This window comes from Dipodomys spectabilis, unplaced genomic scaffold (genome assembly GCF_019054845.1).
Source record: "Dipodomys spectabilis isolate Male_0828 unplaced genomic scaffold, ASM1905484v1 ptg000098l, whole genome shotgun sequence".
NCBI lineage: Eukaryota > Metazoa > Chordata > Mammalia > Rodentia > Heteromyidae > Dipodomys > Dipodomys spectabilis.
In genome coordinates this window covers 11,156,062-11,179,729 of record NW_024870775.1, presented here as the reverse complement: position 1 = coordinate 11,179,729, position 23,668 = coordinate 11,156,062, and the positions used below count along the sequence as shown (strand labels likewise).

At 51.2% G+C, this 23,668-nt stretch overlaps 1 protein-coding gene across 1 annotated transcript in view; it reads left to right on the top strand.

Annotated features, from left to right (window-relative positions):
• The window catches only part of LOC122113868 (kinesin-like protein KIF19), a 29,824-nt gene extending 7,252 nt beyond the window's left edge, over positions 1-22,572 (top strand). The window contains exons 7-21 of the mRNA XM_042686997.1: positions 1,396-1,590; positions 2,772-2,924; positions 3,912-4,034; positions 5,708-5,858; positions 8,228-8,405; positions 9,677-9,857; positions 11,971-12,241; positions 13,653-13,774; positions 16,634-16,761; positions 17,052-17,160; positions 17,990-18,170; positions 18,207-18,358; positions 20,018-20,171; positions 20,772-20,879; positions 22,472-22,572. Coding sequence (XP_042542931.1) covers positions 1,396-1,590; positions 2,772-2,924; positions 3,912-4,034; positions 5,708-5,858; positions 8,228-8,405; positions 9,677-9,857; positions 11,971-12,241; positions 13,653-13,774; positions 16,634-16,761; positions 17,052-17,160; positions 17,990-18,170; positions 18,207-18,358; positions 20,018-20,171; positions 20,772-20,879; positions 22,472-22,572 — 2,307 coding nt within the window. The remainder of the gene's footprint in view (positions 1-1,395; positions 1,591-2,771; positions 2,925-3,911; positions 4,035-5,707; positions 5,859-8,227; positions 8,406-9,676; positions 9,858-11,970; positions 12,242-13,652; positions 13,775-16,633; positions 16,762-17,051; positions 17,161-17,989; positions 18,171-18,206; positions 18,359-20,017; positions 20,172-20,771; positions 20,880-22,471) is intronic.
• The last annotated feature ends 1,096 nt before the right edge of the window (positions 22,573-23,668 follow it).

Sequence of the window (23,668 nt, the reverse complement as noted above, 5' to 3'; positions counted from 1 at the left end):
TCAGCCTCCCAAGTAGCTAGAATTATGGGTGAAGCTCACAACATTTTTGGTTAAGTTTACCGAATGGAGACTCACACAAGCACACCTCCCAGGGTTGTTGCCAGGCCTCTGGTCTTGATGGAAGAGCATGACAAACACACTTACTCTGCCTCTTGGCTGTGGTCAGGGCAGACATCACCCACTGATCCCACACCTACCATGGCCTCTGGTCCTTGTCCATACAATCCTCCTGCTGGTCCCAACCTGCTGCTCCTGAGCCAGCTCAGATCTGAACCTACTTTTCCTGCTCATCCTAACAATGGCTTCCTTACCAGGGTAGACTGCAAACATTTTCACAGCCCTGTCTTCTCCCTAGCTGGCTGTCTGAGTAGCCACTCTTGGGGTAGTCTTCCTGACCACACCCTGTGTTGCTCCCAGAGTTTCTGTGTCCCCTTTTGTCAGACTCCCAGCTATTGACCTCAAGTGAGTATGTGCCTGCCCTGCTGGCACAAGTCCAGTACCCTACAGCCCAGCTGTTTGTGGGGATTTTTTTTTTTTTTTTGCCAGTCCTGGGGCTTGAACTCAGGGCCTGGATTCTGTCTATGAGCTTCTTTTTGCTCAAGGCTGGCACTCCACCACTTGAACCACAGTGCTATTTCCAGCCTTTTCTGTTTATGTGATACTGAGGAATTGAACCCAGGGCTTGCCTCAAATCACAATCTTCCTACTTCTGCCTCCTGAGTAGGTGAGATTACAGGCATACCCTAACATGCTCATATTGCTTGATCATGAATAATGGCAACTGTAGCAACCTTTCTCTCTCTCTCTCTTTTTTTTTTTTTTTTTGTCGGTCATGGGGCTTGAACTCTGGGCCTGGGCGCTGTCCCTCAGCTCTTCAGCTCAAGGCGAGCACTCTACCCCTTGAGCTACAGCGCCAGTTCCGGTTTTCTAGTGGTTTATTGGAGATAGGAGTCTCACGGTCTTTCCTGCCTGGGCTGGCTTTGAACCATGATCCTCAGATCTCAGCCTCCTGAGTAGCTAGGATTACAGGCGTGAGCCACCGGCGCCCGGCTGTAGCAACCTTTCTCTATGCACAGTCTGAAGTCTGGTATGGACTTGGATACAGCAGGTGCGCAGCAGAGGTTTGGTGTCTTGAGTTTGAGTTCCACAAGTTCAAACTGCACATGCTAACTCCAGCTAACTTACAACCGCCCAAGTTCTAAATGAAAAGGGGCCTGGGGCCATTCTGGGTAATCCATTGGTGATGTCTGCCATGAACAGACAAGGGGCGGGGGCAGTGTACAAAGCCCCAAGCTCTGTGGCCACCCCTCCTCCACTTCTTTGGGTACCTCTAGAAGGCCCATGTGGCCACACAGGGACCTGTGACCTCCTGCCTGCTTCTGCCTTTGACCTCAGATCATGCAGCTGCTCACCAAAGGCAACCGGCAACGGACGCAGGAGCCCACTGCCACCAACAAGACATCATCTCGCTCCCACGCCGTGCTGCAGGTTACCGTGCACCAGCGGAGTCGGGCAGCTGACCTGGCTGAGGAAGTGCGGCTGGGGAGGCTGTTCATGGTGGACCTGGCCGGCTCAGAGCGCGCAGCCCAGGTCAGCCCCCACACACTGGGCATCTGTCACCCTCAGCCTGAGCAGGACATTGTCCAGCTGTGATTTTAGCAAAAGGAATAGCATGCAGCCTGGAAGAGGCACTGGCAAAGTTTATTGAGGGAATGAATTCACAGAGCTGGCATTAATGGGGGCTTCTTGTGTTAATGGGGGACTGGCATCAATGGGGGGACTGGAGAGGTGAGACTGAGCCCCACCACACCTGTGTTCACCCTTGGGGAAGGCTAAACCCGAGCATCTGCCTAGGTAGCGTGAAGCTATCGATTCAGACCCCACTTTCACCTCCTGAGTTGGCTGAGATTACAGGCATACCACACCGTACCCAGATTAATTGGTGTTTTTTTGTTTTGTTTTGTTTTTGCTTTTGTTTTGTCAGTTGTGGGGCTTGAACTCAGGGCCTGGGTGCTGTCCCTGAGCTTTTTTGCTCAAGGCTTTGTGCCACAGCTCCAATCCCAGTTTTCTAGTGATTAATGGGAGGTAAGAGTCTCACAGACTTTCTTGCCCAGGCTGACTTTGAGCCTTGATCCTCAGATCTTTGCCTCCTGTGTAGCTAGGATTATAGGTTTGAGCCACCAGCACCCAGCATCTAATTGTTTCTTTTCCTATACACTAGTGTATTAATTATACAGATCAGGGCTTCCATGTGGCATTTCTATACTTTATATAACATACTTTGATCATATTCTCCCTGCACCCCATTTCCTCCCTCCGACCCATGACTGGGTTCCCCAGAGCCTCCCTTCCATGCTCACACCCTTGTTTTTAAATCTAGACTCTTCCTCTGAGAGGAAGTATGCAGTATTTGTTTATTTGTTTGTTGCCAGTCCTGGATCTTGAACTCAGGGCCTAGGCACTGTCTCTGAGCTTCTTTTGCTCAAGGCTAGCATTCTACCACTTGAGCCACAGTGCCACTTACAGCTTTTTCTGTGTATGTGGTACTGAGGAATCGAACCTAGGGCTTCTTGGATGCTAAGCAAGTACTCTACCCCTAAGCCACATTCCCAGGCCAGTATTTGGTTTTTGAGTCATGTTTTTCTGTATGGCCTTTGTGCAGTCCTGCCCAGGGCTCATCTGGGCCTGAGGCTCCCCTCCTTGTGAATGGGGAGGGGAGATGATGGGTGGATCCTCTGTTCAGCCTGGCACAGACTGCTCTCCCTGCACAGACCCAGAACAGAGGCAAAAGGATGAAGGAGGGCGCACACATCAACCGCTCATTGCTGGCTCTGGGCAACTGTATCAACGCGCTCAGTGAGAAGGGCGGCAGCCGTGCTCAATATGTGAACTTCCGTGACAGCAAACTCACACGCCTCCTGAAGGTGAGTGTGGCCCTCTGTGAGGGTGAGGTGAGCCTCAGCAGTTGCTGGCAGCTTCCAGGAGTTACCTGCAGGAAAGAGGCCCAGACTTGAGCCTAAGGGCCCTTCTCAGAACCTCTGAGGGAAGGATACTGCATACACAGTATTCTGGGAACTCCCTGTCTCTCCCTCCATCCCTCTGAATCTTGTTTGAATACCTCCAATGACAGTGAGCTTACTACCTCCCCATCACAGATGGTTCGGATATGATGTATAAAAAAATGCTTTCTTGGGCTCAGTGGTAGAATGCTTGCCTTGCATGCATGAGGCCCTGGGTTCTATTCCTCAGCACCACAGAAGCAGAAAAAGTGGAAGTGGAGCTATGGCTCCAATGATAGAGCACTAGCCTTGAGCTGAAGAGCTGAGTGACAGTGCCCAGGCCCAGAGTTCAAGCCCCAGGGACCAAAAAAAAAAAAATTCTTTCTTGCTAGGTGCTGGTGGCTCATGCCTATAATCCTAGCTACTCAAGAGGCTGAGATCTGAGGATCGTAGTTCAAAGCCAGCCTAGGCATGAAAGTCTGTGAGACTTTTATCTCCAATTAACCACCAGAAAACTGAAAGTGGCTCTGTGGCTCAAGTAGTAGAGCACTTGCCTTGAGTTGAAGAGCTCAGAGACAGTGCCCAGGCCCAGAGTTCAAGCCCCACAACTGACAAAAAATAATCATTTCTTTAATCCCGAGTAGATGCTGTCGCTTGGTCCTATAGCAAGGTAGGATCAAACAAGTCAACAAATCGATGCTCCAAGTCCAGCCCCTGGTGGCATCTGCTTGGTCAGCAGCAGGCAGGCTGGGTGGACCCGAATGGGGCACGGCTTTGTTCCTATGGGTTGTCTCCCCAGGCACCGCCCCCAGCATTCACTGCCCCTCCCAGGCTTTGGTCCAGGCCTGACAGCACTGGGCAGGTGGAGGCCATGTGGCTCCGCCACTCAGCCCTGCTGCTCCCCCGGAACAGGATGCCCTGGGAGGAAACAGCCGAACGGTGATGATTGCGCACATCAGCCCGGCCAGCTCCAGCTTCGAGGAGTCACGGACCACACTGCTCTACGCCTACAGGGCCAAGAACATCAAGACTCGGGTGAGCCTGGCTCACTCCCTTACCCATTTATTCATTTACCCTGTCACTCATTCACATGCTCAGTCACTCATTCATTCATCACTCACTCATTCATTCACCCGCTCATTCATTCATTCAGCCACTTACCCATTCACTACTCACTTATTCATTCATACTCTCATTCATTCATCACTCGTTTATTCATCACTCACTCACTCACTTATTCAGTTACTTGCTTATTCATTCACCCTGTCACTCATTCACATGCTCAGTCACTCATTCATTCATCACTCACTTATTCATTCACCTGCTCATTCATTCAGCCACTTACCCATTCATTACTCACTTATTCATTCACTTATCCATTTATTCACTTGCTTATTCATTTATTCACTCATTCGCTTATTCATTTATTCACTTTTTCACTCATTTACTCACACATTCATTCATTAATTCAGATGCTCACTCATTCATTCACTGCTCATTCACTGTTTTATTCACTGATTTCTTCCCTTCCCCCTCATTGGCTTACTCAGTTGCCACAGACATGGGTGAGCCCTGCAAAGCTGCTCTTAGCTGGTTACTGGCCTCTGCTCATGTCCATTCATCTGAAGCAGAGAGATGAGATGGAAAGCAGCAGCCCCTGAGGCCCCGCAGTACCGGGGGGGGGGGGTTGGGGGACCAGTGCTGTGGCTGACAGGGAGGGATTGCAAACCTGAGACTTACAACAGTGCAGACTCCTCTCCCACTGGTGGGAGAATGGGGTGTGTGGGCCAGGTTCCTTTCCTTGCATAGGGAAGGACCCTCTGCTTCGGCCCTCAGGAGGCTTAGGTTCTCCTGGCTGGTGGCTGGGTCATGTGGGGCTTGAACTCTGGGCCAGGGTGCTATCCCTCAGCTCTTCAGCTAAGGCAAGTGCTCTACCACTTGAGCCACTTCTGGTTTTCTGGTGGTTAATTGGAGGTAAGAGTTTCACAGACTTTCCTTCCTGGGCTGGCTTTGAACTGTGATCCTCAGATCTCAGCCTTCTGAGTAGCTAGAATTACAGGCATGAGCCACCAGCACCTGGCCTTCTTCTCTTTTTTTGACATTTTTATTTATTTTTATTTTTTATAGGTACTAGGACTTGAACTCAGGGCCACCCTGACACCATCCTTGAGCTTTATCACTCAGGGGTAGGGCTCTACTACTTGAACCACAGCTCCACTTCTGTTTTTTTGGTGATTAATTGTGGATAAGAGTCTCATGGACTTTTCTGCGTGGGTTGGCTTCCTCCAACCTCGATCCTCAGACCTCAGAGTAGCTGGGATTATAGGTGTGACCCATGGGCACCCAGGTTATTTGAAACATTTAAAGTGTATAGTTGGGTGGCATTAGACATGTTGAGGTTTCTCACCTTCCTAAAAGGGGAATGATTCACCCCCTCCACAGCCCTGGCTCTATCTTCTACCTCTGTCCCTGGGAATGGAGGCCCTGGGGACCCCTGTGTAGAATCTCACAGTATTTGTCCTTTTGTGTCTGACCCCTTCCACCGGGCATAACACCCTCCAGGTACTCCCACATTGTAGAATGTGCCAGAATGTCAAGGCCAGCTGAAAGCACTGGCTGAAACTCATCCATAACCACATTCCACGCCCGCCTCCAGTGTGTGCTCAGGGAGCAGGGCTGACTTTGGCTGATCTTGTCCCCGCTTCCAGGTCAAGCGCAACCTTCTGAATGTCTCCTACCGCATTGCACAGTACACAGACGTCATCTCCGACCTGCGCAGGGAGATCGAGCACCTCAAGTCAAAAATTGAGAAGCAGGACAAGGAAAAGAAAAGAGAGCCTGGTGGCCCAGGTGTGCAAGGTAAGGGCTGAGCCAGGATCTGGAGTGTACCCCTGCACACTCCCAGGGCACTGGGGCCAGGACCTCTGTCCTGTGGGACCCTTGTCACTTTTGGCTCAGTCCTGGCACTTGGTCCAGACTGGTCTCGATTTCCTAGACTTAAGTGATCCTGCTGTCTCTGTTTGCTTAGTTGGGACTACAGGAATGCACTACCACATGTGGTTGAGAGTTACTATTCCTTCCCTTGCTTTTTCCCTAGCTGTGAGTCTGGGGTTCTCTGCCTCCACAGTGGCCCCCTCCCTGTTTCTCATAGAATTCCACAGGGGGTGCACCCAGCCTGCGCATCCCACCTGGGTAGGCTTCCCAGAGCACTCGGGCATCTATTCTCTCTCTGGTGAATTTAGGATTCTGTTGGAAAAAGAGGGCAAAGGGAGCTCACAGCACAGATGCTCTGGGTGATTACAGGTCAAGTCCCACAGGTCAGTAGAGACTCAGGAGGTAGAGGTTGGGCTCTGCAGGATCACGGTCCTCAGAGAGAGATGCTACTATACTTCTGGGGACTGGCTCTTAGTCATGGGAGCTAGTCTTAATGCTCTATTGTAGCAAGAGGGCCCAACAGGAGTGTCAGCATTTCCCTCCTTAAATTCTGCTGTGCCCTCTGCATCTCCCGAAGTGTTTTCCAGGCTGGCAAGGGCTTCCCGCATTTTTGTTTTGTTTTGTTTTTCTGGTACTAGGATTTGAATTCAGGGCTTCAAGCTTGCTTGCCGGGACCCATTTGCTCAGCTGGTAATCTTTTACTTGTGTTATGCCTCCAGTTTGGCACTTGGCTGGTTAATAAGAGATAGAGTCTCTTGGATTTTTGTGCCAGGGCCAGCCTGGAACTATGATTCTCTAGATCTTAGCCTTCTTAGTAGCTAGGATTACAAGCATGAGCCACCATGCCCAGTTCCCATATCTTGTTGTTGTTGTTTTTGGTTGGTCCTGGGGGCTGAACTCTGGGCCTGAGCACTGTCCCTTAGATCTTCAGTTCAAGGCTAGTGCCCTACCACTTGAGCCACAGTGCCACTTCTGGCTTTTTTTCTACTTATGTGGTGCTGAGGAATTGAACCCAGGGCCTCACACATGCGAGATAAGCACTCTACCACTGAGCCACCTTCCCAGCCCACCTCACATCCTGTTTTAATGGCTACCACGATTTGCTTGTTAGATCAACTGCAACTGATTTTGCCAATCCAGACTTCCCAGCAAGAAAGTAGCTGGTCATGTGTCTGTCAAGGTCAGGGTAATAGGTGACAAATGTACGTGTCCAGCATGCGGCTCCCTATAGGGACAGGTGTGTAAACCTCTAATCAGGGGCTACAGAAGACTCAGGTGGAAGGCTTGTACAAGGCCCTGGGCTCAATCCTCACCCGCATAAAACAGGAGAATTTAAAGACCATTATTAAATGATGCAGGATTATCAGGTGGGAATTTGCCATGGGAAGGACAGAGACAGATGTGGGCCTGCTCTGTGGGGCTAGGAGCCCAGCGGGAGGGGCAGGTGTGATGCGTCCATTCTGTGTAGATGTTATCTGAGTGCAAACAGCGGAGGACTGGGAAAGAGAGGCCAGGGCCATTCCAAAGCAGGTGACTGGGAGCCAGAGTAGTTTTCCACTCTGGGTTTTCCAGGGTGAGCCCAGCCTCATCACTCTGAGTTTCTGAAACTTAAATATAGATCACCTGACCCAAACCAGACAGAGGATTTAAATACCTCTGAGCCTTTCATCCATTTACCCAGCAGTCCTATCATTCCTTCATCTACCCATCCCTCCACAAACAACCTGCCCTCCATCTAGTCATTCCTCCATCCATCCATCCATCCATCTATCCATCCATCCACCCAATCATCCATCCATCCACCCATCTATCCATCCATTTACACATCCACCCACGCATCTAAAATACATATATCTACCCATCTACCCATCCTTTTATCTATCCACTAATCCATCTATTTTTCAACAATGCATCCATCTATTCACTCATATGTCATTACTCCATCCTTCCATCTACCCACCTATCCATTCATCCATTCATCCATCTATTCATCGCTCCATCCAACCATCCATTTGTCCACTTGTCAATCCATCTATCCATCCATCTGTCCATTCATCTACCCACCCATCCATCCATCTATCCATCTATCTACCTATCCGCTCACCTATCCAATCCATCCATACCCATCTGTGAATCCATCCATCTACCCACCCATCCATTTATCTGTCCATCCACTCATCTACCACCCATGCACATATAGAGGACACTCCTCCATGTGTTAGTAAGAGAACGTGGAGTCCAGCCCTGGGTTGGCTGACCTCACTCCAGTACAGCCAGCCCCTTCCTGCTCCCAGTCACTGTCACCCCGCATGACGCCGAGGAGGAGAGCCGGCTGCAGGTGGACAAGATCCGGGCGCAGCTCATTGGGGCATTCAGAGAGCAAATGGAGATGCGGCGTAGCCTGGTGGAGCTGGAGAACACCAACATTGAGCTGCACGTGGACATGTCCCGCCACCTGCTGACCCTCGCTGAGTGAGTGCCTGCCTGAGTCCCCCATCCACAGCCCCCCATGCCTGCTTGCCACACCCACAGTGCCCCCAGACTCCACCCTGGGCAGCATCTTTGGTTACTTCTCTCTGCAATAAGGACCTAATCCTGGGCAGGACTCCTGTCCCTGTTCCTCTCCTGCTCCTGGGCCCATACCCCGCGTCTTTCACAGGCCTGGGACCCAGCATGAGCCCTGGTGTTTCACCAAGAACCAAGACCATTTACAGAACAGGCTGCTGAGGGTCAGAGGTTTTTGGGTTTGTGTGTGTGTGTGTTTTCCTGGCCATATGGGGTTTGAACTCAAGGCTTCATACTTACTAGACAGGTACTCTACTGCTGAGTCACGCCTCTACCTGCCCAGTGTTGAAGCTCAGAAATATGGATTGGCTTGTGCTGTGTATCTCCACAGTGCTATCATTGTACACTTAGTCCCCATCCATCCCTAGGGGGTCTATGTGCAGAGACTGAGTGTGATGCCCAGCACCAACATGAGGACACTTAGGGCTGGAAGGGCATGGTTGCCTCATACTTGCTACATGGGCACTCTCCTACACTTGAATCAGACCCCAAGTCCTCTTGGGTTTTTTTAATTTAATTTTGCTTTGTTTTGTTTGCCAGTCCTGGGGCTTGAACTCAGGATCTGGGCACTGTCCCTGAGCTGCTTTTGCTCAAGGCTACCACTCTACCACTTGAGCCACAGAGCTACTTCCTGTTTTCTGGTGGTTTATTGGAGATAAGAGTCTCATGGACTTTTCTGCCCAGGCTGGCTTTGAACTATGATCCTCAGATCTCAGCCTCCTGAGTAGCTAGGATTACTGGCGTGAGCCACTGGCACCTGACTCTGCCCTACCCTGCCCTGCCTGCCCTTCCTTCTTTCCTCTCTCTCTCCCTTTTTCTCTTCTTGGCCCCACAAACAGAAGATTTACACTGGAGGAATTCTAAAATGTAAAAGCACCTTCCTGGTGTCTTCCCCTCACTCTGGCCACACCTCAGGCCTGTCTTCAGGCCTCCTTTCCACGTGGTTTCTGCAGAGCTCGCATGGAGACTCAATCTGGGGTCCTTGTCCACAGATCCCATGTCACTGACACCCTGACCGAGCCCCAGGCCCATGGACGGTTGTAACCCCAGCTTTCTAGCAAGGAAACGGTGGTTGGCGGAGCATTCTCTATAGTAGTTTCCAGGGACGGAAGGAAACCTCCTTCGGTGGGCAGCTGTGAGGAGGCCCCCAGGCTCTGATGCCTCTATCGTGGCTGCAGCTGGGAGCGGGAGAAGTCCCAGCAGCAGGCGCACAGGGACAGGGGCGAGCTGGACAAGGATGAGGAGCCGGCGGACGCTGACGCGGACGAGGGGGAGTCGGGGGAGCCGCACGAGGTGGCTCTGGCCAGAGAGGAAGTCAACCTGCTTTTAGCCGAGCAGAGGAAAACCGCAGCCTTGAAGGTGAGCATTCACCCAGGGGCGAGGGGACTTAACTGCAGGAAGCCACCTCCCAGTGTCCCCAAGCCCCAGAGGGCAGGAGGTGCTGAGCTAGGACTGGAGGAGGCCCTTTGTTAGTGTTGTGGCTCTGCAAGGGGCCGTGTGCAGTGGCTAGAAAAAATGGGGTACATGGGCTGGGAAGGTGGCTCAGTGGTAGAGCACTTGCCTTGCATGCTCGAGGCCCTGGGTTCGATTCCTCAGCACCACATAAGAAAAAAGCCGGAAGTGGCGCTGTGGCTCAAGTGGTAGAGTGCTAGCCTTGGGCTGAAGAGCTGAGGGATAGCGCCCAGGCCCAGAGTTCAGGCCCCATGACAGGACCCAAAAGAAAAAAAAAAGAAAAAATGGGGTACAGGTGGTCAGGAAATTGCTCAGAGACCCCCCCCCCCATTCCTTTGCAGGAACTTCCCCATCTGCCAGGTGCTTAATGGTTTGCAGAGTTATGCCATGCATCCGTGGGATACTCAGGGCCCCCCTGATTGTGGTCCTGGCAGGGGAATCAGGGGAGCCACACCCAGCTCTGGTTCCGTTACCCTGTGAGCTCCAGCTGCGTAGATGAGCTATTAATAGAACACTTGTTATCTAATCGTCTCACCTCAGAAAACTCACTCACCTGGTATGGGATGGTGTCTTTGGGGACGCTGCCAGGGGAGCCAGGCTCCACTGGAGCACAGTGGTGCAGTGCTGTAGGCATATTTTCAGGAGAAAGACTAGCATGTCTCATTCTGGAAGCGTCTATTTCACTTCAAAGCTATGGAACCAAAGCAAGAACTTAATATGATTACATCTACCCACAGCAATATGGAGGTGATACAATTCCACTTCCAGTGGAAAGGGGGAGGGTGGCAGAGGCTGGTGACTCCCAGCTAGCTACTGGTTGGCTGAGAACAGGAGGATCTCAGTTTGAGGCCCTCACAGATAGGAAACTTCACGAGATCCTTTTTCAACCTGAAGTTGGGCAAAGGGGTCATCCCGACATACGTGGGAGGCTGAAATTAGGAGGGAGGATCAAGGTGCCAGGCTCACTGGGACAGAAAAGTCCATAAGACTGTCTCCAGGGAGAGAAGCTGGAAGCGATGGCAGTGTGCCTGTGCTCCCAGCGAAGACACGAAACCTGATAAAGGGGGGATCGATGCTCAGGCACGTGCCTGGGTGGGAAGTGAAAAACAGGGCTGGAGGTGTGGCTCAGCAGTATCATGCCAGTCCAGCAGGATGACATCTGGGCAAATGGAAAGGGAGAGCATGTGGCCGCACTGAATACATCATGTGTCAATAGAAAAGGTGAAGAGCCTAGAGGCCAGGCTGTGTATCACTTGAATTTGAAAATCAAGCCCACAGTGAGTTTGCCCTTCCAGAAGCTGTCTAAGCCTGGGAGGAGGGGAGCAGCCACTCCAGGATCAGCGAGGCCAGTGTCAAAACATCAGAATGTGTGAGGAATTATACTTGCATTTAAACTCAGGGCCTTGCACTTGCTAGGCAGATGCTCTATGACTGACCCGCACATTCAGACTTTTATGGCTTTATGTTATTTATTATTGTTGTTGTTGTTGTAATTATTGTCAGTGGTAGGGCTTGAACTCTGGGCTTGGTCGCTGTCCCTTAGCTCTTTAGCTCAAGGTTAGTGCTCTACCACTTGAGCCACAGCACCACTTCCAGTTTTCTGGAGGTTAATTGGAGATAAGAGTCTCATGGACTTTCCTTCCTGAGCTGGCTTTGAACCACGATTCTCAGATCTCAGCCTCCTGAGTAGCTAGGATTACAGGCGTGAGCCACTGGCAGCTGGCTTAGCTTTAGGTTACTTTTTCAGACAAGGTCTGGGTGCTGTTTGTCCAGGGCTAGCCTTGCACTAGGATTGTCCTACCTCAAATTCTTGCATAGATGGAATTATAGGTGTATGCCACTCTGCCTGGCACAGAGCATCTAAATTCTGAAAACAGAAGGTGCACTCAGCACTGGGAATGGTATTGGTTCTCAGACCCAATTACCACATGTGAATCCTTTCAGGATTCTGGCAAGTTTGGGAACACCTGAGGGCCGGCTAAGCCCCAGGTCTGTCCTGAGCTCTCTGCTTCCTCCACAGGCCGGGCTGGAGCAGCGCCTGGCCCATGCCAAGCAGAAGGCATCACAGATGGAGCAGCTACTGCCAGAGCAAGTGACCAGCCAGGCCCAGCGAGAGGTCCTCCAGCTGCTGTGCCGGGCCCATGAGCTGGAGGTAGAGAACACAGAGCTGCAGGCTACCAGTCTGTGCCGGAAGAACCTGCTGGGCCAGAAGGACTTTGTGATCCAGCGCTACCACCAGCACCGGCTGCTCTGCCAGCAGCTCATCCAGGGCCAGAGGCAGCTGCTGCGAGGTGAGGATGCTTGGGTGTGGGCTCACCTGTGTGAGGTGAGGTCCAGAAGGAGGAGGCCATGTTTGGATAGGAAGCCCGGGATGGCCTCAGAGGCAAAGCTGGCTCACCAGTCTCCCTTTCCTCCTGGCTGACTCTGCCTGCTCCTGTGTGTAGCTGTGTAGTGGGGGCCCCTCTCTGGTCAGCTCCTGTCAGGTGACTTCGTCTCTGCCTCTCCTTGGGAGCTTTCCTGGAGCATCATATTTGGTCTTGTTTCCTTTGTTGGTAATACTGGGGTTTGAACTCAGGGCCCTGTGCTTGTTAAATAGGTGCTCTGCCACTTGTGCCATGACCTCCGTCCTTCTGTTTTTAGTTTTTCAGAGAGGGCTTTGCCCAGGCCAAGTTAGGAAGAGCCACAGAATGGCTCTTCCTACCTCTGCCTCCCAAATAGCTGGGATTACAGGTGTGAGCCACCATGGTGTGTGTTTCTGTTCAGAAGCAGAGGTAGATGGCCACGAACAGGGACATGGCCCTGCCCCATACTGCTTCCTCTTCCACAGCCATTGTCGGCTCTCAGGCCAGCTTATCTCCACCACCAGGATGCTGTGGGGAGGGAGAAGAATCCATGTCTCATTCATTCATCCATTCATTCTGCAAACCTTCGAAAGCCAGCATTGAACAGGTTGTCAGGGACTGTGTCTGTAGACCCTCTGGCAGGCCCTGTCTCTTGGGGCTGGCAGTGTCCATGGGAGAGTAGGGGGGGCGGGTAGACACCAGCAGCTGGTCCCACAGGGTGTGTCATTTCAAAGGGGGCTGACCAGAAAGGAGACAGAGCTGTGAAGACAGCAAGGAGTCACCAGGGAGAGAGGACACGCCTTGGCTTGGTGTGCACGTGGGACATGTGTGAGCATGAAACATTCCAGGGCTTGGAGTATGCAAATGTCATCGCTGTCATTCTGCACGGTTGATACTTAATTTAGGCTGCAGAGAGCTCTTTTGGGGAGGCATCTTGTGACTTTCTTTTCTCTCTCTTTTTGTTGGTTGCTGGGATTTGAACGTGGGGCTTCAAGCTCTCACTTTCTTTTCTTTCTGTGCCTGTCCTGGGGCTTGAACTCAGGGCCTGGACATTGTTCCTGAGTTCTTTTGCTCAAGGCTAGCACTCTACTACTTTGAACCGCAGCTCCAGTTTTTTCCGGTTTTTGAGTGGTTCATTGGAGATAAGAGTCTCATGGGGATTTTTCTGCTTGAACTGAGATCCTTAGATCTCAGCCTCCTGAGTAGCTAGGATGACAGCTGTGACCTGCACCCAGCAGGAAAGCCTCTTTTATTGAGATGAAGTGTGTGCATTCAAACTTCCAACACAAGTATTCTGTTCTTGCGGCATACAGTAGATGTTTTGCCTGGCTGCTCTGACCTCTGTCTGCCTGGTCCCCAGACAGCGGCATCCCGGTGCCGGAGCCCCTGGAGCAGTGCTACCGGCTATACTCCCAGGAGCTGGGCGAGGGCACGCTGGACCGCCTGCTGCTGCTGCATTCGGTGATGGCCAGCTCGCTCCAGGTGAGTCCTACCTGCCCGCCCTGCCGATGTCCACTTGGGCTTAGCTTGCTATCCTGCTCTGATCCCTCGTCCTCCCCCAGCATGCGTCTTGCTTTTGTCTTTTCCCTTTTAACAGCCATTATATTTTAGAGCTGTTTGGGGCTCACAGCAAAGGGGATCTCAAGGTATGCGAGTTTCCATCTATACCCTGCTCCATACCTGTGCCTGTCCCACCATTCATACCAACCCCCCACGCCCAGCACTGCAATGCCCCACTTCTGATAATCCATTCTCAATCCGTTTGCTTGCTTGGCTGGTTCTGTACCACTTGGATCACATCTCCAGTCCAGCTTTTTGCTAGGTAATTGGGGATGAGTATCATTGACTTTTCTGCCCAGGTGGAATTAAAACTTGGAATTTCAAGGTCTCAGCTTCCTGAGTAGCTAGGATTACATGTATGAGCCACCAGTGTTTGTCTGGCAAGTCTTTTTGTCTGATAATCTTTTTATTTTTTATTTTTTTGTTGGTTGTGGGGCTTGAACTCCGGCCTTGGGCGCTGTCCCTGCCCTCAAGGCGAGCTCTCTGCCCTTAAGCCACAGTGCCACTTCCTTGTCTGATAATCTTATATAGCAGGTACTCAGTACTGTAATGTCTTATAGGACAGTCCACCTGCCCCAGGTCCTCTTGTGTACCTGTTTATGAGTCCTCCCTCTCTTCCTTCTTCCTTCTCTCCCTTCTTCCCTCCCTCCCTCTGCAGCCCCTGACCGTACCTTTGCCTTTCCCTGCTCGTTCTTTCTTTCTTTCCTTTCTTTCTTTTTTTCCTTCCTTCCTTCTTTCCTTTCTTGTCCTGGGGCTTGAACTCAGGGCCTGGGTATTGTCCCTTAGCATTTTTATTCACACTAGTGCTCTACCACCTGAGCCATAGCTATACTTTCAGCTTTTTAGTAGTTAATTGGCCATCAGGGTCTTGCAGACTTTCCTGCCTGGGCTGGCTTCAAACCACGATCCTCAGATCTCAGTCTCCTGAGCAGCTAGGATTACAAGGGTGAGCCCAGCCACCTTTGCAGACTCTCACATTGGCTCTTCTGCTTAGCACCGTGTGTGGTCAGGCTTCCTCCCTGACTTTTCTTGGTGTTTGGAATCTAATACCTTCTGTTTTCTGGCTGACTTCATTCACCTGCTCTACTTCACTGCAAGCATCCAGATAAAAGCTGTGTGCAGGTTTTCATCTCCTTTGGGAAAGCACCAAGGAGTGTGTTGCCAGATGGTGTGTAAGGGTCACCCTGGTTTTGTAAGAAGCTACTTACCAGCTCTTGTGCCACTGGCACACAGCATTCAGCCAGCACCAACCCTGGGTTCCTGTTGCTCATATCCAAGCCCTGACAGTCAGGAGCTTGTCACGAGCCTTCTTTCCCACTCTTCGGTTCATCTGGGGACTCATGTTTCCTTCAGCTTTCAACCGCCCCCACCCCCACCAATCCCAGCAGCCCCCACAGCTTCCCTGCCTTCCTTGGCATATTCAAGAGTGTCACTTAAGAGTTTCAGTGAGGAGCTAGGAATGTGGTTTAGCAGTAGAGTAGAGCGCTTGCCTAGCATGCATGAAGCCCTGGGTTCAATTCCTCAGTATCACATAAACAATAAATAAAAGAAAAAATTAAAAAGAGAAAATGATTGAGAAAGAAAACAAAAAGAGTTTCCGTGAGGCTGAGTAGGAAGCCAGTATCCAGAGGATCACAATTCAGCGGCAGTCTGGGGAAGAAAAGTAGCTAGACTGTAGTCTAGAACAACCAGCAAAATACTGGGCTGGAGGCATGGCTCAAGTGGTAGAGTACCAGCTGTGAACAATTAAGCTGGGTGAGCCTGAGACCCTTAGATCAAATTCCAGTACCACCAGAAAAAAATTCTAGAACTTTCTCCTGTTCTGGAGCAGAAACTAACCAACTCCTTATATCTTTCAGGCGCTACACCCCTTTTCCCCATTCTCCTTCCTGTCTCTGTGATGAGACAGGCTGTCCAGGGAGCTCTTATAAGTGCGTTCTACAGTACCTATCCCTTTTTGGCTGACTTATTTCACTCAGTACAGTGCCCTCAAGTCCCATGGGTTGGAGATGTAGCTCTTGTGGTAGACCACCATCCTAGCAAGTGTGAAGCCCTGAGTTCAAACCCCAGCACCCCCATCCCTCCCAAGAAAAGGTTCATCCACACTGTAGCAGTTACTAGAAGTTCCCTTCTTTTTTAGGGCTGAATAGTATTCCTCCACATTTCCAGCCATCCCTTCATTCATCAATAGACACTTGTTTGTTGGGTCCTTTGAATAATGCTGCTGATATTTGTGCATGTGGATGTGTAAATATCCCTTTTACATTCCTGTCTTCAATTCGGTTGAATATGTATCAGAAGTATGATTGCTGGGCGACACTGTGCTCTGTGTTTACCTTTAATTTTAATTTTTATTGTTATTATAAAGGTGATGTACAGAGGGGTTACAGTTACGTAAGTCAGGTAATGAGTACATTTCTTTTTGGACAGTGTCGCCCTTTCCTTCACTCTTTCCCAGTCCCCACCCCCCCCACCCCCCTGCCATCCTGTCCCCACCTACAAGTCATATAGTTAAATTTCCACATAGTGTCTAGTGGGTGCCACTTCTGCATATGTTCACCCTCCGTCTGTGTTTAACTTTTCAAGGCCCCTGTGCACTGCTTTTTCCCGAAGCAGCCCTGGGGATCCACGTCCCTGTATCACTAGGTGGGTTACAAGTGAGGAGTCCAGAGCTGGCTCCCATCACTGCCCGGCTTCCTTTGAGTGCTGGTGGCCAGGACCCTCTGGACAGCCCCTGCCTGATGGCCCTGCCCATCTCACTCCACTCCTGTCCGCTCCCAGGATGGCTCCATTCTGAATTTATCTCCCCCACCACCCGAGGACTCCAGCCAAGACCAGCCAGAGGACAGGAAGGACCTTCCAGGGGGCACCCCGTTTGAGCTGTCCCCCATGCTTATGGAAAGAGACAGGTGGGCAAGCTCAGGCCTACTGTCCATTGGGTATGTGTCGCCCCCTAGTGGGAGTGTGTGGCAGGGCCGCCACCTGTTCAGAACCAGTCGAGGCCTGGACCCAGGCTGGCATGGTGGGTGACCAGTGTGTTCGTGTCTAGTGAATGAGCCAGCCATGCCCCCAAACACATGGACCGAGGCCACTGCCTGCCCTGTGTGTGTCAAGCGTGGCCACACTGGCCACATAGGCTCTGGCAGGACCTGGGATGGCCAAGGTGGCTATGGTCCACTGTAACCTATTGCACCCACAGTGACAGTCACAAATCATCTAAAGCCACGCCACTGAGGATGCTGGGAAAGCAGGACTCTCTGCTGCCCCCGCCGGCCCTCCGCATCCTGCTGACTCCACCAGTGCTAGAGGTTGGTGTGCTGGGCTGGGAACCAGGACTGGGCGGAGGGTCCCCTCCCCCACCAGGCTGCGCTGGGCCCAGCGCCCCCATCCAACGTGCTTGTGGGAGATGACCTGGATCCCTGTGGTCCTGAGCTCTGCAGAGCACGCACTGCTGATGGGCGCATGGATGCAGACTTCACGGCCCAGTTCTGAGACTGAAGGTTCAAGTCCCACATATGACACAGATGGGCTCTCCCAACCCCTTGGAGGCTCTGGAAGGTTCCTGTCTGCCTTTCCCATAGTCTGGGCTCCAGGCATCTCTTAGACTGTGGTACACTGCTCCATCTCTGATTCCATGTCTTTCTTTTCCTTCCATCCTTCCTCTCTCCTTCCTTTCCTCCCTCTCCTCCTTCTCCTCCTCTTCCTCTTTCTCTTTTTCTTTCTTTGTTCTGAGACAGAATCTCACTGTATCACTCAAGTTGCTCTAGAACTTTACATCTTCTTCCCTCTACCTCCTGTGCTTCCCATGTCCAGCTCTCTCCTTTCTTTAAGAGACACCAGGCCTAAATAAGGATGATCTTATCCTTAGCTAGTGGCATCTGCCAAGACTCTTTTTGTTGGGCGGGGCGGGGGGAGGGGGGGACTGTGGGGCCTGAATTCTGGGCCTGGGCGCTGTCCCTCTGTGCTCAAGGCTAGCACTCTACCACTTAAGCCACAGAGCCACTTCCAGCTTTTTCTGTTATGTGGTGCTGAGGAATCCAGCCCAAGGTCTCATGCATGCAAGGCCAGTACTCTACCAGAGCCACCTTCCCAACCCCCAAGACTCTTTTGATGTGTTTTGTGTGCTGCTTTCTACAGACTCCGGGCCCCCTGAGCATGAAGAGCCTGGTCTCCAGGCTGCACCCCACCGCCAGCCTGGACCTGAGCCCTGCACGGCCGCTGAGCGCCCAGGCCCTTCAGGAGATGGCCCTGGGGACTAAGACCATCGCCCTCATTGCAGCCAGCCGGCGCTGCAAAGCCCAGGATGGGGATGGCAGCGGCAGCCGCTCCTCCCGCCCCCGGCCAGAGGAGGCAGCCCTGGACCCCAGGGACCTGAAGCCCCACGCCACATCGGACAGTTGTCCTGCAGACAGGAGGTGGCCCCAGGCCAGCCCGATCATGGACCGTTCCACAGACAGGAAGGCTGGGAGGAAGCGGTCACCCTCCCTCACCTGGCCCACACAGCTGGTGGGTGACCCAGTGGATGGCCACATTGGGTGTGGGAGGATAGCTGGAGGAAGAGGATGGGAGGGGTCAGCATTTGCTCTATACCTGGGTGGACACAGGAGGCAAACTGGCTATACCACATGGATCTCTGGCCGCAGCTCAAGCTCTGTGTGTTTGAATCCCAGCAGTTACAGTTCTGTTATCTCAAAGTTTTCACAAGCCTACTTAACATTTTATTTTCGGTGCTGAAGATCAAGCCCAGAGCCTTGCCCATGTGAGCCAATCACTCTGCCTCGGAGCCCCAGTATTTGTATTTTGAGGGATAGTGGGATTTGAACTCAGGCCCTGAGCTTGCTAGGCTGTTGCAACATCACTGAGTTACGCCCCAATCCCGATTTTCACTGGTTATTTTTAGGACAGGGTCTCACTTCCCACTTCTGCACCTACATGAGCCCTGATCTGCCTACTTTAAACTTTCCATCTTTGCTGGGATGATGGGCATGCATTACAGCACCCAGCTTCCCACTGTGGAGATGGGGGTCTCACAGACTTTTCTGCCCAGGCTGGAAGAGATTCTCCTGATCTCCATCTCCCACGTAGCTAGGATTACAGGAGTGAGCCACTGGCACGGAGCAGTATATGTACTTTAATTTAAGAAAAAGATTATAAAGTACATAGATCAAGTGCTTCCTGTCTGTGCCTCCAGTGTGTGGTGCCAGACCTGGCCCACGTAGTGCTTGGTGCCACAGGTGAGTTCAACTCTAGGGCTACCATGTGTACTTTTGCTCGGTACTGGGGCTTGAACTCAGTGCCTCAAGCTCTTTCTCAAAGATGGTGCTCTACCACTTAAACCACCACACCTCTAGCTCTTTTTGCTTTCATGAATTTTTCAGATAGGCTCTGTACTCAGATCTGGATCCTCCTACCTCCATTTCCTAAGTAGTCCCAGAATGGCTTTGAACATGATCCTCAGATCTCATCCTCCTGAGTAGCTGGGATTACAGGTGTGAGCCACCAGTTCCTGGCTTTATTCTTAACTATTACTGACACTGCTTCATGGGCATGTATGAATAGTGTTTTCTCTCTCTCTCTCTCTCTCTCTCTCTCCCTTTTATTTTTGCCAGTCCTAGGGCTTGAACTCAGGGCCTGGCCACTGTCTCTGAGCTTCTTTTTCTCAAAGCTAGCACTCTAACACTTGAGCCACAGTGCCACTTCTTGCTTTTTCTGTTTATGTAGTACTGAGGAATCAGACCCAGGGCTTTGTACATGCTAGGCAAGCACTCTACCACTAAGCCACATTCCCAGCCTTCCTCTTGTTTTTGTTTGTCAGTCAAAGGGCTTGAAATCTGGGTCTGGGCTCAAGGCTAGCACTCTACCACTTGAACCACAGTGCCACTTCTGGTTTTCTGGTGGTTAATTGGAAATAAGAGTCTATGGACGTTCGTTTCTGCCTGGGCTGGCTTTGAACCGTGATCCTCAGATCTCAGCCTCTTAAGTAGGTAGGATTACAGGTGTGAGCTACTGGCACCTGGAAATCGTGAGTTCCAGACCAGCCTGGGCTACATAGAGAAACTTTTTTCAAAAAACAATGTGTTTTTGTATCTATGAATATATATACATATACATATATACATATACATATATATATATATGTATATGTTGTGTTCCCTTTCCCCACAGGTGTCAGAGAAACTCCAGGCCCCCTCTGGGGAGCATGTGGCTGAGAGCCAGCTGTCCCCAGCCCACCTGCAGCCATCCAAATCACCAGGGAAGAGCTTCTTCCCTGCCGTCCCCTCGGCCTCCAAGATGAAACCCAGCCTCAGCTCACACACAGGTGCATGATAAGAAGAAAGAAAGGGTCTGAATGTAAATTTCTTTTTTTCTTTTTGTTCTTTTTTTTTTTTGGCCGGTCATGGGGCCTGAACTCTGGGCCTGGGCGCTGTCCCTTAGCTCTTCAGCTCAAGGCTAGCGCTCTACCACTTGAGCCACAGCGCCACTTCCAGCTTTTTCTGCTTATGTGGTGCTGAGGAATCGAACCCAGGGCCTCATGCATGCAAGGCAAGCGCTCTGCCACCAAATCACCTTCCCAGCCCCTGAATGCAAATTTCTAAACTGAAACCTTGAGGGTGACACTCTGGATTGTTGCCAGCAGTCCACCTTGCTGTGTGTTTCGGTGCTGTTGTTTGTTTTGTGTGGCCATTGAGATGGTTTTTATTTGGGGGAGGAGGAGGTTGGAGACAATATAGGGTTTGAACTCTGGTCCTCACATTTGCTAGTCAGGCACTCAACCACTGAACCAAGCCCCCAGCCCTGATTTTTGCTGGCTATTCTTTCATCCCACAGCACCCCACAACAAGCTTCTCCATGCATCAGGTATGAACGTATCACACGATGTTCACGATGTTTCTATCCTGTGTCTGATCTCACTGTGCAGATGAGAACACACTGCAGGTGCCCGAGGTCAGCTTCACCTTTCCCAGCGCCATGTGGCAGGGCAGCACGGTCCCCAGCAGGCAGCCCCTGCTGCCTCGAGAAATCCGAGGTCAGTGGAGGCCCCCTCCACCCCCCTGCCAGGGTCCTGAAGGTCTGTGTTGTGCTGTACAGAGGAGAAGAGAAGGCAGAGCCCCCCACCCCACACCAGGGCCCCCTCTCAGCAGCCCAGTCATGTGGTTCATCCCATTTCCTCCATCAGAAGATGGACACCTCACACAACACAGGGATGCCATGGTCACTCAGCAGTGAGAGCATATCCAGGATTTGCACTTGGGCTGTTGCTCTCCACTGCCCTTCAAATGTTTTGTCTGGTCCCAGGGTGCCCCTGGCCAGGCTAGAGGCAGGCTGAGAAGGTCAGGATTGAGCTGAAAAGGGGCAGGATGTGGGCCAGGGGTCGTGGCTCGGGCTTGTCATCCTAGAGATTGGGGAGGCAAAGATTGGGAGGATTGTAGTCTGAGGCCAGCTCAGGCAAAAGAAATTGGTGAAGCCCCATCTCAACAAACAAGCCAGGAAAGGTGGTTCATGTCTATAATGCCAGCAGAAGTGGTCTGTAGGTATTGTAGACAAAAATGTGAGATTCTATCTGAAAAAACAAAGTACTCTCTATGCACTATATATATGCACTATATATATATATATATATATACTATAGTATATATACAATATGTATTATATATACAATATATAGTTTATATATTATATATATTTATATATACAATATGTATGTGTGTGTGTATATATATATATATATGTATATATATGTATATATATATATATATATATATATATACATACACATACACATACAATATAGAACATACATATTTGCAGCACTGGGTTTTGAACTCAAGGCCTCACACTTGGCAAGTAGATGCTCCACCATATGAACCACTCCACCAGACATTTGGGCTTTTGCTTTTCTCTTTTGTTGTTGGTTGTGGGGCTTGAACTCTAGGCCTGGGTGCTGTCCCTCAGCTTTTCAGCTCAAGGTGAGCGCTCTACCACTTGAGCCACAGCACCACTTACTGTTTTCTGGTGGTGAATTGGAGATAAGAGTCTCATAGACTTCCCTTCCTGGGCTGCCTTTAACTGCAATCCTCAGATCTCAGCTTTATGAGCAGCTAGGCTGACAGGCATGAGCCACCGACACTCAGCTAGCTTTTGGTATTTTTTTATTTTTTGGTGCTGGTTGTGGGTCTTGAACTGAGGCCAGGGCTCTGTCCTTCTACTTTTTGTGCTCCAGGTTATCTCTATAGCTCTTTGAGCCACAACTCCATTTCTGGTTTTCTGGTAGTTAATTGCATATAAGAGTCTCACAGACTTTCCTGCCTGGACTGGCTTTGAATCTCAAACCTTAATCCTCAGATCTCAACCTCCTGAGTAGTTAGGATATAGGCAGGAGCCACCAGCACCAGGCCCAACTTTCTGAAGCTGATAATGCCCAGGCCCAGGCTCAGTTACATGGGCTTCATTGGGGGAAGGCCACAGAGAGAGGAATGGTGTCATCACAAGGGACCCTCTACCCCCAGGGGGGTCCAGGCCCTGTGGGGGTCAGATTGCATGTTGTGGATGCCCATCTAGGTCCCCCTACATGGACCCAGGTTTTCCTGGGCCACAGACAGATCTTCCTGTCCATCCCAGGGTCCACCGACAGTGGAGGCCGACGCCACAGCCCTCTGCCCCCCAGCACCCCCCACCGGCTTCAGAGCAGCAGTGCCAAGAGACATCGACGACCCAGATAGAAGATGGAGGTGGACAGCTGCCAGCCCCAGGCTGCCCTTCCAGCAGCTGGCATCGTTGCACCTTCCCTGGAGGGCCAGGGTGCTAGCCACAAGCAAAGGATACTGCAACTCTGCCTTCCGGCTCAGGCCAGGCTGCAGAGGCTCCTAGGAATGGCTGGGCAGCTGCTGGCTGGAGTAGGACTGTGTCCCTCCTTATAAACTATGTCCAGCTTGCAACACAGCTCTGCCTCACGCAGGTACACACACAACTCAGGGGTCCGATGCCATGCAAGACAGGACTGTTTCCTGAGCTTTGACTTGGCTCTTTGGATTAAGACTGGTGTCTGCCACTTGAGCTAGACCTGTCCACTTGCCTGCCTCCTCTCCCCCTCCCCCCTTTTTTTGTTGTTGGTCCTGGGGCTTGAACTCAGGGCCTGTGTGCTGTCCCTGAGCTCTTTCACTCAGGGCGAGTGCTCTATGACTTTGAACCACAGCACCACTTGCAGTTTTCTGGTGGTTCATTGGAGATAAGAGTCTCACAGACGGGCTGGGAAGGTGGCTCAGTGGTAGAGCGCTTGCCTTGCATGCCTGAGGCCCTGGGTTCGATTCCTCAGCACCACATAAGAAAAAAGCCGGAAGTGGCGCTGTGGCTCAAGTGGTAGAGCGCTAGCCTTGAGCTGAAGAGCTGAGGGACAGCGTCCAGGCCCAGAGTTCAGGCCCCACGACCGGACCAAAAAAAAAGAGTCTCACAGACTTTCCTGCCAGGGCTGGCTTTGAACTGTGATTCTCAGATCTCAGCCTCTTGAGTAGCTAGGATTACACTAGTCCCTGGCTAGTTTTGAACAGAGATCCTCAGATCTCAGCCTCTTGTGGAGATAGTATTATAGCTGTACCCTGCTGCTTGTGGGTTACAGTAATTAAAAAAAAAAGCACTGTGCATGGTAGAACACACCTGTAATCCCAGCTACTCAGTAGTCAAAGGTAGGGGGAATCATCTTAGCCTGGGAAAAAGCACAAGACTTTATCTGTAAAAACAAATTAAAAACAAAAGAGCTGGGGACATAGTTCAAGCAGTAGAGGTCCTGGCTAGCAAATGTGAGGCCCCAAGTTTGATGCC